This window comes from Coloeus monedula (assembly GCF_965178545.1).
Source record: "Coloeus monedula genome assembly, chromosome: 8".
NCBI lineage: Eukaryota > Metazoa > Chordata > Aves > Passeriformes > Corvidae > Coloeus > Coloeus monedula.
The window spans coordinates 28,517,053-28,531,448 of NC_138788.1; the positions used below are offsets into that span (position 1 = coordinate 28,517,053).

At 43.5% G+C, this 14,396-nt stretch overlaps 1 protein-coding gene across 1 annotated transcript in view; it reads right to left on the bottom strand.

The window, feature by feature from the left end:
- Positions 1-875: 875 nt before the first annotated feature.
- Positions 876-14,396, bottom strand: part of XPNPEP1 (X-prolyl aminopeptidase 1) — a 31,529-nt gene continuing 18,008 nt past the window's right edge. Inside the window, exons 11-21 of the mRNA XM_082285890.1 lie at positions 11,914-12,003; positions 10,574-10,624; positions 9,392-9,450; positions 8,643-8,720; positions 8,061-8,132; positions 6,381-6,441; positions 5,482-5,551; positions 4,142-4,315; positions 3,220-3,296; positions 2,472-2,570; positions 876-1,417 (exon numbers count right to left, since the gene is read on the bottom strand). Of these exons, the coding sequence (XP_082142016.1) occupies positions 1,289-1,417; positions 2,472-2,570; positions 3,220-3,296; positions 4,142-4,315; positions 5,482-5,551; positions 6,381-6,441; positions 8,061-8,132; positions 8,643-8,720; positions 9,392-9,450; positions 10,574-10,624; positions 11,914-12,003 (960 nt within the window). The 3' untranslated portion in view covers positions 876-1,288. The remainder of the gene's footprint in view (positions 1,418-2,471; positions 2,571-3,219; positions 3,297-4,141; positions 4,316-5,481; positions 5,552-6,380; positions 6,442-8,060; positions 8,133-8,642; positions 8,721-9,391; positions 9,451-10,573; positions 10,625-11,913; positions 12,004-14,396) is intronic.

Below are 14,396 nucleotides of genomic sequence, written 5' to 3' on the forward strand. Positions count from 1 at the left end.
ATGACCTTTTAAAGCACTTACTGCGCTTCTGTTATATCACCTTCTTGGAAAAAACAGCTAGGAGGAACTTTGTTCCTCTTCCCAGTCCTTTTTCACTTGACTGCATGATACTGCTTCTGAGTTCCAGGACTTAAGAGAAATACTAATGTCATGCCATTTAACAGAGGTTCGTTTTTCCCTCAGAAATTCTTGTGGGGAGAGGGAAAGAAAACTACAGAAACAAACATTTCCACTTGCTCTGAAAATTTCTTTGAAATATCAGGAATTTAAGTTGCTCTTACCCGATTGTTCTCTTAATATCCGATACTGAAGCTGAGTTTCGATCAAACACTTGCAGTGAAAGCTTCAATGCCTGAGGAAAGCGCTCAGCCCGCAGTACGTGGCTCGGCCACCGGGTGTCCCTGCGCCCTGCCCGGCCCGGCCGCGCCGACTGACCCCGCCGCAGAGTTCGGCCTTTGTCCATTGTGGGCATATTTATTTATTTTAACTTACTAATTGCTTTGTGTCCAGGAAGAGCTGCAATTCCGTGATACTGCCCACGCATCCTGCACTGCCATGGGCTGAACAAGCACGCAGTAAGACATAACAATAGACAGAAGTACTGGCCCGGGTGCTCTGCACACACAAACCTCTGCCGAGTGCCTCCATATCCTTCTAGGACCGGTCACAACGCAGAACCGACTGCTCCTGCCAGCTCTCTCCATAACCTCTGCCCAGTGCCTGGCACCAGGCAGTCCTATACATATTTCTTCCCTGTCTGAGCTGCATGCACACGTAAAGGTGGAAAGATGAGGTTCCTGTCCTTCTTCAAGCTGCCAAACCCAACACATCACTGACTGCAAGAGAAGACAGATGGAGCAAACAGCAGATTGGAATCTTTTATTCAGTAATCAGTCCTGCTGTGTGGGTAACATCTTAGCAACTGGAACCCAAGTATGCAAAAATACTGAGTTTTCACAGTGAAAAACCAGACAGTATAAAATATTCCAGTATTGCCTCTTAAAATCATTATTGAAATAAGACCCCTGTTTCAAAGGCAACGTGCTGATTTATTTTGTTTGTTTTCTATGCTCAATCCCTCCCCCAAAACACTTGTTCAGACAGTAAGCCTCCTCAGCCCCACCTTACCCGCACATGTTGTGGGGCAAGAAACACTACATGAAATCCCTTCTTGATTTCCAAATGCTTATTCAAGAATGTCCTCCCGGTAGTGCCAAGGTCCAGAAGACGCAGGTGATGGGAACACGGAGCCGTGCTGATGTTCCACACACCGCAGACAATGGTGGTGCTACTGAACTCTGCCCAGAGGCTCCGTCTCCCGGAGCAGCCACTGAAGAGCTTCGTGCCGGCCTTGCCTCTCCAGCTCTGCTCCAACTACTTCCCTGCACTTCTGATGGTACTCGTTCACCCAGTTACACTGGAGAAAGGGAGGGGTAGGACAGTCAGCACACACACAGAAGAGAGTTCGTGACCTTACAAGTTACGTACAGCCAAAAACACTGGTAGGCCCTTGTGCTCTTTGGGTCTGAGCTGTTAGGCTGCGCTGGAATCCTGTCCTGAAGAGGATTCAGATCTCTATTATATGGATGTGACTTGTAAATTTGATAAGGGTAGGAACTGAAGCAATTTGTCCTGGGTTTTCAGAGGAGACAAGAGTCAATTCAGCTGACAAGCAAAGTCTCTGCAAATCACTGCCTCCAGCAAGTCTGAATAGCTGCCTTGGCACAGTTTAATAAACAGCTTTGCAAAATTGTAACTGGACAATGCACTCCTGAGGCAGAAGCTGCCCTATTGATCTGAACAGGTAACCCTAGGGCAGATCTTGGTACCCTCCACAACCCTCCTCAGCAAACAGAAATGCAAAACAGGGTTATCATTCCAAAGAGGAGGATGTGCTGAGGTAAAATAAGGACTATGGTAGAAAACCAGGATGAAATATGCCATGGAGAAGGTAGTGGGAGACTTAAAAAGAAAGCTTAGAGTATGAAGCTGTTCAGGAAATAAATGCTGCTGAGCAGGTGTCAAAGAAGTCTGCTCAGAGTTGCTATGTACTGAACAATGAGGTGTGCCTGAATGGGACTGGTCACAAGCAGATAGAGACAAGATGGAACAGTCATCACAATAGTCCTTGGGGAAACAGCATCATAAGAAAGACATTTGGCAGAAGTAAATTAAGGCAGGAGTAGGAAAAGAGATGATAGCAGCACATATCATATTAAGGGAGCTACCAAAACAACGTAATTGGTGGGACCCTCACTGCCCTCATCATATAACTTAGATAGGAAGGACCTTTGAAAAGCTCATTTAGTTCACCCCCTCACTTCAAAGTGGATCAAGCTTAAAAATAAGTCAGAGTGCTCAGGATTGCACTCTGGATCTATGAAATGGAACAAAGGCCAGTGGTTCTTGCAAACAGAACAGAACAAGCTGGTTCTAGTGTAAAGAAGGCGATGCAAACCTGTTTTACTTACCTCCTTTTCTGTCAGCAAATTAACATCAATCATTTTCATCTGGATTGGAACCAGGGTCAAGGGTTCAAAAGTCAGGCTCCCTCTGTTTTTGAAATTGTACTGCAGCAGAAAGACAAACGGATTGTATGGTTTTAGAAACAGCTCCACCTGGATCATACTTACTCCTTGGTTATGTCATCACTACAGAACAACCCAGGTAACATTCAAATGAGAGGGTAGCAACTTACAGTAACATTCTTCTTACAGCTCAAGCAAAGAATCTCAATATAAACCTTAGTTACTTCTTTCAGTGGTCCCTTTCTAAAGGTCAAAAATCATACAGGACTTCAGCTTGATGACTATATGATCATTTTCAGTCTGGCACTTCTAAAAGCATAACCAGCCAGACTGGCAACTATAGTGTCAAGATCTGTCTGTAGTTTCGTTTCTACTGCTGCTCAGGACTCTACCAGAAAGGAAAATCCCAACTTGCGGTCAACCAGTTCTACAGCAATGACTCCAAGGGGCTGAAAAGATGCTTCAATACACAGACAGAAAACAATTTAAAACAACTCTCACACACACATTTCAACCCATGGAAACTCTGCAGCTGTTTTCTGTGCCCCCATTAACAAGGGTGACTTAGAACCACTGTTCACCAGTGTGGGGGTTCGGAGACCAGGAATCTTGAGTAGGATTTAACTGTCTGCAGCACGGTCCCACCCCAGCAAATAATGGAGAAAGGTGCATCTTGAACAGGTTATTCAACCTTGGTTTCGGCAGGGATCACGAGGACGACGTTTTCTATTCGGATCCCAAAGGACCCATCTTCGTAATAGCCAGGCTCTGCAGAAACAGACAGTAATTAAATAAGCCACATTGCTGCACTCTGCAAGTTCTTATTCCCTATGGCCAAACTTCCCCTCTATGTCTTTAGTCCAGTGAAGTCACTAAGCAGTCTTGACATCAGGCAACCACAGAGGCAAACAAATTTCTGATGCTACTAAATAAACCCGCACAGAAGCCCCGAGCAAGGTGACAGCAGAAGTTCTCAAAGAGAGCAGAAACAAGACAGACAGCCCTCAAGCTTCAGAAGCTCCTTGGAATTCAAAAGAGAGCACAGAATACTTGTGTTATATACAAATACCAGAAACTCTGAAAATATTAATGTCTTCATGAAAGGCAGGTGGGTAACCCCTTCCTCAAAACACTCTTTTAGAGACTGTTCCCCTGACTTCCTGAGAGGACTTTGCAGCCCTGAAGGAATGTAAATCTCTCAGCAAACCCCAGCAGGCTGTTAATTTACTACTGGAAGAATAAGGCATGCAAAGATTTAACAGCTGCCTCAAATAGCCCATAGCAAAGACAGGATCAGCTCCTGAAAGCTTGGTGTCCACCTTGTACTGCAGCCAGTTCTTCCATAGTATGCCAGGGCCAGCTGGTCAGCACAGCTCTTCTGCGGCCTGTGCTGTAGAGAGCAGGAAGCAGTCCTGCAGCACCCCACTGCAAAGGTGCTTCATGGAAGGTGAAAAGCTAAAGTGAGGGTCTTTACCTAGACAGCTTAAATGACAACTAAAACAACAAGCTGAGGAAGCAGGCCCAGAGCTTTTGATCCAACCTTTCCTGTCATCTGCATCCTTAAGAGCTTGGTCCCTCCCCAGTGACCAGAGAGAATCACCAGTGCTAAATACCATCAGAGACAATCATTCCAGCCTCCAAGGGCTCGTCTGCAAAGGTTTTGTAGCTAATGCCACAAGGACCCTCATGTACATTTAGGAAAGAGCCAACTCCATGTCCTGTCCCATGCAGGTAGTCCAAGCCACAGTCCCACAGGGCAGAGCGGGCAAAGGAGTCTAGAAGGTGACCTGTAGACAGACAAGCAGAGAATTCAATCAAGTCAGGGTCCCTCAGAGACACTGATAATCACACTGAAGGTTCAAACCTGAAAAAACATGCAAAAAAAAAAAAAAACCGAACAAAAAAAACCTACCAGCACCCCCATCAAAAGTTTCCACCACCACCAACCAAAGAAAGCAAGTCACTGGATGGTTAGAAGTTATGGGGCAGATTTGACAATTGTGACATTCAGGCTCTTTCTCAGCTAAAGAGCCCCTCTCTCTTCCATTACATACGTGACGGTCTGTAACAAACATTGCACTGCTGCTTGTTCCACTGGCATTTTCAGAAAATAATCTAATGGTTAAAGGTCCCACAGAGAATTCAGTACCTTTCATAAAAGGAGCTGCACTAACCGAACTGAAAATAGGAGAGCTGACAATTGTATTTGGTGGACTAATCAGCCAGGCTTCTTGCCTGGATGACCACCCATTTCACACTGTTTCAATCAGAGGGCACAGAATTTCTGTTGCCTGCATGTGAACACCCATGTATCCAAGTTCAGACACCTTTCAGTTTCAGTTTGGGTTTCTCATAGCACCGTGCAGCTGCTTTTAACTTGCCTACCCAAGAATGCAAACTAAAGAAATCTCTAAAAAGAGGTGGTTTTGTATAAGGTATGATCAGGGAGAAAATAACTGTAACAAATTCACCAGAGGTGGATGTATGTCACAGCTTCTCCTGCACAAAATCAAAACAGCTCCTTTGTGTGTCATTTTCTCATGTATTTTCCCACTGATATAAGAGATTCCACAGTAACTGGAAGAGAATTAGCCAGTCCTTATGAAGCTGGAAAGGGACCTCTCACTTTGACAGGGCCATTAGTAAAGAATAAAGACAACCTCCAAGCACAGAAAGGTCACAGATGTGTTAAGAGTGCCACTGACTGATGAAAATCACTATCACCCCAGAGCCAGAGCACTTCCAACATCCTTTGGACTCCCCCCTCAGAATTTTCAGCACTGGCTGATGCTGAGAGAAAAGGCATCAGTAATCCAGAATCCAAACTGCTGTGACAGAAACAGACAGTTACATCAACATCTGCCTGATCTGCCTAGACCTGTCAATCATAACATTGTTCTCAGACCACTTAATGGCTCTTCAGAGGTCAAAACACTCCAACTCACCAACCCACCTTTGGTTCCATTTGGGAAGATGGCTGCACTCACAGCTATATGTCCCTTCAGGACATACGTGAAGCATTCCTGTCAAAGAAATGTGTGCCATAAGTAAAGAGGGAAAGAAAAAGCTTTGTATTTCCCAAGAAGAGAAAGAAAGGCTGCATCTTGTAGCAAATTGTGAAAGATATGGAAAAACTTGCTTGTGGTCTCCTGTGGCTGGAAATGCCAAAGCAAACCATGAGTAAAAGACATTTAAATCACTCTGAAGATCCCTCTCCAGTAACTACAGAGAGAGCATCACAAACTCAGACTGCAGGTTTAGCAGCAGCATTCACCTGATCTACATGACTGATGTCCTTTGTGGCTGTACTTTTACTTCCTGGGCTAAGTGAACTATAATAATGAAATTAGTTTTAGTTAAGACTAATAAAAAGTTAAAGAAGCAATTTAAAATAAACAAAATTACATTGGTGAATTTTCAACAAAGACCTTTTCAGGTAAGTCTGAGACTGATTTTTCATATGGTACACTAGGCACAATCCGACTGGAGCCTTGCATCAAACACTGAGCCTTGCACTAAATTACACCCTCCTGGCTCCTGTATTGGACAAACCAGTAATGTTTATCCTCAGTTTGCTGATTTTCTTATTTCTTAGAAGAAACATGTCATTTTGCAGATGAGAACTGTGCATTTTAAGATAGGAAGGTGTCAATTCTCTATAACAGTTTATATTTTGGAAGTCTGAAGTATGACAGTCTCCTTTGCAGTCTTTATCCAAATGCTGCCACACACTGGTAAATAAATGGCAGCTCGATAGAGAACTTTGACTACATAGCAATAGGGCATATTACTACTTTAAGTATCTCTAATAATAAGGGTCAGATCACAAACCACAGTGTGATGCCAGCTTACCTTTTCATAGGCTGATGGTGTGCCAAAATGCATTGTCCTGGTCACATCTGTTGTACCATCTCTTCAGAGGCAAACAAAGATGCAGGAACCAAAGAGATGGGAGAAAAATAAAGATCAAAGTGAGAATGCACAGAAAACCCAGTCACACTGCAACAAACCAACCAAGCTCATAAATGGATAAAGTCATCTGCTCTGTGCTACACAAGACTGATGATGTAACTGCTCCTAATCTCAAAAATTCCTGAGCACAGTGCCCCAGATGTAGCAATAATGATTTGCAATTCAAACTGCTATCTTTCAAACATAAGCATCCCAAAGCTCTTCACAAATTAGAATCTAAACTTCTCATAAAAACGATGCTAATTTGAGGTGTAGCAACCGGTACCTGTCCATTGAGAACAGGTCATATTTAGGCTATTTGTATGGAAGGTGATTCATTAACAGCTTTTAAACCTATACTTATGCACAAATGACAGCTACCAGCTCAGGAAAGGGAAGTGTAAGGGGAGATAGTATCCCTTTCATCCTCAGGATGTTTTCTGCTAAGATTTCTAGAAATCATCCTGCATTTGGATAGGGGTTAATCCAATACGTCAAAACTGGCTCTAAGTTCCTTCTGCAAATAGCATTTTGAGCCTGCTGTCAAAACCACAATGGCTCTTGAAATAACGAGTTCCCTTTGAAACGCTCACTCCTGTCCCTGTGCTCTTCCCCAGCACACACAGGCCATGGTCACAAAGAACTCACGGTTTAACTTCTCAGCAGGGACAAGCAAAGCATCCCTGTCACAATGCTCTGGTAAGTGCCATTGATGTCCAGCTTACATTGTATCCAAAGGGCTGCTTTTCATAGTGGCACTAAGGAAATTGTTAATTAGGCCATCGGGGGGAGGAAAAAAGATCTCCTTGTAAAAATCTTATCAAAGGATGTCTGTATGGCTCTTTTTCAAAGCTCTTCCTGACTGACATAACAAAAAGGCATAGCTCTAAAGACAAAGCTCATCTCAAAGGAGCAGCCAGGCTTGTCCTGCGTCTTCCTGAACAAGCCACTTCTCATCTATTTACACTGGTTAAAAACATCACTTCTTTCATTTTCCAGGGAGTCAAGAGTTCCACAATAAAGGAACTGAGGCCACTGAATGGCACTGTCAAAACAGCATTGAGTGAGTTTTCAGATATAATGCCTTCCAAAAAACATATCCAAGACCCAAGTGGCCACTGGGATGAGGAACCCTGACTCTGAGTCTCACTGAAAAGGAAGAGAGCACCACAGGGCAGTGCTGTCCTGCTTCTTCGCCCCACCTTGTTCTGACCTCAATATCAGTCAAATCTGCCCACAGGGCAGATCCTGGCAGGGTAGGTGCCTCACCCAGCTGTGCAGGCTGCTGAGTAGGCAGCCCAAGGCTAAGCCAGGGCAGTCAGGCCTGCTCCATGTTCCTGCAACTTTATGCCAAAACCATCAGCTAAAGCACAGCTCCCATCACACTGAGGGATGGATGGGACTCAGATGGGAAATGTACTTTGACATCTTGTCCCCGACCCCAACAAGGCCTGTCAGCAGCCCTGATCTGCTGTCTGCTCAAAACCACATTGCCTTGCTTGCCAAGGCAACTGTGAGCTGACCCTGCAGGGGTCATGGGGAAAAGAAAACATGGCAGCTCAGCACTGTTCATCCACTCACTTGTACTGTGCTCCTGAGTCCAGGAGGTAGATCTCGTTCACAGACAGCGTTCTGTTGGTCTCAGGAACTGGCCTGTGCAGTTAAACACAAAGGTTTTTGTCCCACAGTTTTAAGGTCTCCAGCCCACATCTGCAGTCCAGAAACCATATTAAGTGCAAGTTTGGATGTGTTGGCTCTGATTTCTTGTGGCAGTGATGGAAATCCCACACATGCTGAGCCAGGTATCATACTGAGGAGAGGATTTGTATACAGCAAATAGCACTACAGTACAGACCTTCGCTGCTTCCAGCAAAACCCTCAACTTCTGTTTCTGGATGTATTTCAGAACAGTTGTGGCACTTCATACTCGTCCTTCCCAGACTTCTAGCCCCAAAAAAGCCCTTTTCTATGGCCCTGAGCAGATCAGCATCATAATACATGCATGCTGCCAGCAGGGAAAGATCTTTATTTAGTAAGTGTGGAGTAAAGAAAGATAGCAAGCAACATCTCCCTGGAGTACTTTGTTGTGACTCCATGAAGAAGAGACAGCTCATTCCAACTATGTTTGCTGAGGGATGCAAGGAGAAGCTGTGTTTCTCTTACTTGTAGTGAATGATGGCTCCATTTGGACCTGTGCTTGATATGGTAGCAAAACTCAATTCAACAAAGTCTTTCTGCTGACTGAAAGAAAAGATTGTGATCACTACAGCACAAGTGAGAGGAGCACAACAGGCACCTAGGGCACCTGGAGTGCCCCATCCTCAATTTCACATCACCTTAGCCTTCCCCTTGGTCTTGAAAGCACCTGGGCAAGCAAATTAGGGTAGAATAAATGTACAATTTGAAGCCCTCTTCTCCCAGCCATGTGAAGACCTGTTTTCCAGAGCTACTCTTCCTTATAAGCAGAAAATTCACCACCCAAACCACCCAGGAAGAGATGTGATGAACAATTTCTGCGTTGTTACTTATTTACTCAAAGGCATTTTAGAGGTCCTGCTGATGCACACACGGGAGTAACTCTCAAAACAAATGGTGTTCCTTCTCTATCAGAAGAGATTTTTTACATAAATTTCTCTGTGGAAAGGAAGCAACTGTCTTGTATTAAAGTGTCCTAACTTGCAGCATCGTGATTGCTGTCTCAAAAGGAAAGCGGATAGGATCCAGTGGGCTGGGACTTGTATCTCCCAAGAGACCCAATTCTTCCCAACTCTTTCAAGTTTTCAAGGAAATCCATTAGTTTGTCCTCAGGTAAAATATATCTGCAAGTGAGATGCATTTTTAAAGAATAAAATAAAAGCAACGGATAAAAAATGCCACCCAGAAAACTTCCCCAGAGTAGATTCACTTTTTACCTGCGGAACTCCTCTGCTTTGTCTGCAGCAATTATTTCTGTCACTGTTCCCTTTGGAACCTGGTGGACAAAGACGTGGGCTGGATTAGTGCAGCGACAAGCAAAGAAAATGCTATATGCTTAAGCACTGGGCCTTGTCTGGGCAGTATGAAACCCAGTCTGGAAGTGGCTTCTTTCCAGGTTTTCTGTCCTCATTCCTCAGTAATGACAAACAAACCCAGCAATACTGTGGAGGGCATTTGAGAAGGAAGTGGAGACTGTCACAGAAGGGTTGCTGAACCCTGACTAGGGAGCAGTTAGTGCAGTATTAACTTCACTGGGATGTGCAGAGGTAACATCTCACAAGGCAATTCTCTTCACAGTCAGGTTACACTAAGCTTAAATAGCTCTCTTCAACAGCCCATGCTATTAGAAATTTTATGCTTTTAAATGGGAATGGAAGCAGTTGCAGAAAAAACAAAGTGTGTTAAACTTTACTTTAGGCATTTGATAAATTCAAACCTGTGACACAACTTCCCCTGGACTGGAAAACAGGCGAAGCAGGGCAAGAGCTAGGTTTCATAATCCCTGAGGTTGACTTCTTGAGATAGTCAGACATGTAAAAAGGCACCTTCTGGAAGTCATCAAGCCCTCTCCAAAAATAAAGTCAATAGACTCAGACATGCAGTAGCATAGCTCAGTAAGGTGCTGTGTAACACTTGGCACTCTGCACATCCACTGTGTACTTCTAACCCAGTGAATACACAAGTAATTTGTTTTTATCCCATTTTCACTGCACCTCCCATTCATAAGTACCATATTTGCTCATAATGGCAGACAATGCTGATTATCATGAGAATAATTCCAAAATATTGTATGAAACTGAATGTTATTTTATTAATTACACTAGCAAACCAGCACAAGACAGCATTAACACTACACTAAGCCTGCTCAGGTCATTTCTCACTTGTTTGAGCTTTGGTCTGTGTAAAATAAATGGGAATATGTTTTCAAAAAAATTAATTCAGCCTTGGATGAAAGCATGATTGAAATCCTTGCAAAAAACCACAAACCACCAGATAAACCCCCAATTGTTTCCCCACTTTCAGCAAAGGCACTATAAAGACTTGCAAAATGCTTATGCCAATGAAGAATTTTACACAGCAATAGAGCCTCCAAATTAAAAAAAAAAATTATACAATACCTCCTTTTCCAGCCAGTTAAAGAGCTCACACAAGGCAACAGCATCTTTAATCTATGTTAAAATAGGCACAAGAAAAGGGAATTGAGAAGAAGAAAGGTTTATCAAGCCTCAGTATAAACAGGTTTTGATGCAAAAGAATTCAACCTGTAAGTTTCAGAAACACAAACTAAGAGATGATCCAAGAGGTATTTTCAGGTTTTGCACCCTGTAATTTATATAAACACTGAAAAAGTATCTGGAGAATTAAATGAATGTTAATAATTACTGCTGGGACATATCTTACTGTCTGAAGTACTGGCTTTACCCCACACATGACTTTCAAGACAATTTTGCTTTAACAGCCAAGATCTTGGATCTCAGATCACAGAAGGCAACCACAGGACACATCTGCTGATGTAACAGGGGAACATGTCCTTTAGGCACACAGCCACCACACAGTCTCTGTCACACAGCCTCTGGCTCTCTTGCCTTATTTTTTTTCATATATTTTCATTTTTTTTCTACATGTTTGCAGCATGCAGGGGCAAGAAGCAGGAGATGTGTACAAGAGCAAGGCACAATTTTGTCCTCAGGTGGCAGGTGACAAAGTGCCTCAGTACAACTATTTTTACTTCCCCTTAACTAACAGGGAGAGAAAAGCACTGAAATAGAAAGTACTGGTTCCCAGGAAGCTGCAGAAAATATGGGACAAGCCCTGCTTCAACTGGCACTTTTCTCTTATTGTGAAAACTGCTGCTTGAAAACTAACTGGAAATAAACAAGAGACAAGTTCAGCCCCACCACGAACCTGTTTCACAGACAGCTTCTTTGCTTGAAACTATGAAGCTTCCTGGGAAATCATTTCATGGAAGCCTCATTTCCAGTGTCATGATGACAAGACTAAAAGAGTGCTTTGAGGACACTGGCTGCTTCTGAACATCTTGGCCTGTGTTTTGCACCATGTGTCGAAGAATTTCTGTGTTCTTTAGGCTGTGTTTATTCAAGTGATAACAATTTGAAGACTCCACTGACAAAGACAACAGAACTAGCAAAAGGGAAAGAACATCCCTTTAAGGGCCCACACTCCAAAAAACACTTCTCAAGTCTGCACAGTCTTCCCACAGAGCAAGGCTGTTTCCTCACACTATTGCAAATGTTGTTCTTCAAGGGAATGCAAAACAAGCAAAAAATCTGCTTCAACAGCAGATGTCTGAAAAAAAAGCCTTTTTTATCCTGCCATCCAAATTCTTATTTGCTTTTTATCCAAAGCATTAAAAACTGAAAGGAAAACATTATTTCTTTCCCTAAAGGTAAAGCAAACCTGTTGCCATGTGCAAGGAGACACTCAAGGCTTCACTTACGTGTGCTCTTCTCATGCCTTCTGTTTCCGCTGCGTTCTTCACAGCTTTTGCAATGCAGATGGGGGTATATGGGGTGAGGTATCTGTAAGCCTGCAGCAGAAGGACAGGGATTACTTGTGGATTAGTCAGACTACATAATCCTACAGATTTAATAACTCAGCCTGGCCACAATTTGTACTTTGGCAGCCCCTCTCAACCTTCAGCACTGTGAGATGCTGGTTGCCAATAGTCAGCTAAGTGCACTGAGGAATAGAGAGGAAAAACAGTCCCTGACTGAAGGAAGAACAGCCATAGGGAAATCCAAAGAACTAAATAACAGCTTGTCATGAAGCAGGGTGAAGACCTGGATCTCCCAAATACCAGAGATCTAATCAGTGTCTGAGCCGTAGGTTTCCTGTTGTTGATGGACACTGAAGGCCCAGAGGCCAATGAGAAGCACTACTTCCAGATGCTATGGTGGAACTTAGGCTGTGGAAACAGACCTAAAAGCCACCTTGACTTGTTACCTGACAGTCACCCTCAAGTAGCAAGGAGCAAAGGGTACCCAGCCCAGGTACCAAGTACTGAGCGTCACCACTGTTAATGATCAGCAGCTCTGACAAACACATCGAGGCCCCAAAAAACGTGAAAGGCCTTTGCAGAGCTCAGCTTTACATGCTGCCAGTTCTGAAAGGAGCTTACATCAGTGGTTTGAGACAAAGCTTTCCTGTGCTTGGATGGGGTGACCCTGCATTAAGAACTAGTAACTGATCCCTTACCACTGCATACTTCCTCAAACACCACCTGTCCTTAGATTAGCAGGAATGCTTGGCTGGTTTCAGCACATCTTCAGAAATTCACCAGCTGAGGTGACTTGCCCAAATCTTGTCACACTTGGCATCAGAAGAAGGAAGAACTAAGTCCTTTGCCCCACAGTTCTTTGCTCTACCCATTATATATCAGGAGATCGGATGAGCACCTACAGAAGCACAGCCCAAGCAACATGTTGTTTCCTACTTTAAATGCATCAGCATACAAAGAATCACTCAAATTCAAGGAAAGGCCCCGTAGACACTCTGCAAAGACTAATTTCACATAAATCCTACAGGCTTACAATTTCCAAATTCTTAAAAACAGCAAAACAATGACACCACATAACGCAGAAACTAAATTACAGAAAAAGCCACAAGAAAGTCAGAAAAGTCCTTTTATCAGTCAGGATAAATAGATTCTTAGGTTGGCTTGCCTTTTATAGATACTGGCAAGTACTATTAATCTTCTGTGAAAAGTATATTTACATGCAGCTGTAAACAAATCTATAAAGCGTTTGCAGATCTGTGTTTAATAATGGAATGGATTTTTGCCAGTGTCAATATTTGGCTCTAATGGAGACAGACACTAGATGGACTTCCAGCACTGGTGTTCTTCACACCAGCTGAGCAACTGGCCTGGAGTGCTTTGAAGTGGTGGAGAGCCAGGGAGGAACTAGGAAAACTGGCTCTTTCAGTGACTCACTAAATGGCTTTTAATCAAGACATTTCAGTCTTCCTTGCCTGCTTTCTATTGCACAGAGCTCCTCAAAACAGGGACTCTCCCCATTGCATACAGAGGGCATGCAGCACTGTAGTGACTCAGTATCAGCCAAAACTTCCAGTGCTTGCAGGGTAAATAATGTCACTCTAACTCATTTTATTCCTTTATCTAGGTCACACCTTCTGTACTTCTCCATATGGATACTCTACATAAATCAACTACAGCAACTTAACCAAACTGGGGATAGACCATTGATTACGACTACAGCAAGGGGCTCCCTACTCTGAAGTCAAAAGAGCAACAATTTATCCCGAATGTTCCACAGCCACTATGCTGTCAGTATTCTGTATTAGGCCTAGAAATGGATTGATGGTGTCTGAAGATTTAACCCTGGACAGGGACAAAAAAACTGTATATTTACTCACAGTATCTGTTAGTTACTAGACATCACTGTAACTGGATGGTATTCCAGAGAATGTGAGCTCTAGCAAACAAGAGATGTACCTAAGATGTATGGAAACCAGCTTATTTGTCCAAAGCTGCTGTGTCCTTCCCCAAGTATCTTCTTTCATGGCTATTAGAATATTAGGTGGACAGGGGAGTCCTATTCAGGCAAGTTCAAAAGGGTAGCAAGATATAGCAAGTATGGCTGTACACAAATTATTCTGATGCTACAACTGTCCCTCGGCAGATGTACTTAGTGCATGGACTACCAGTGCCTGCACCTTATCTGCGTCCTCACAAGGTTCCCTGCTACAAAAACTCTGTCATCTTGTCCCTCCAGCCTTCAGTAAAAGACATCACATATTGCCTGATATCCTCAAGTCACTGAACTAAGAAAGGGCAACCACCATCGGACACTCAGATCAAGCCAAATGTACCCTCCCAGAAGTCCTGCTCAACTTTCCTGCTTCAATTTCTGCAAGTTTCCAGTTCTTGCTGCTTGTCCACATGAAGCTAATGCTCCACCC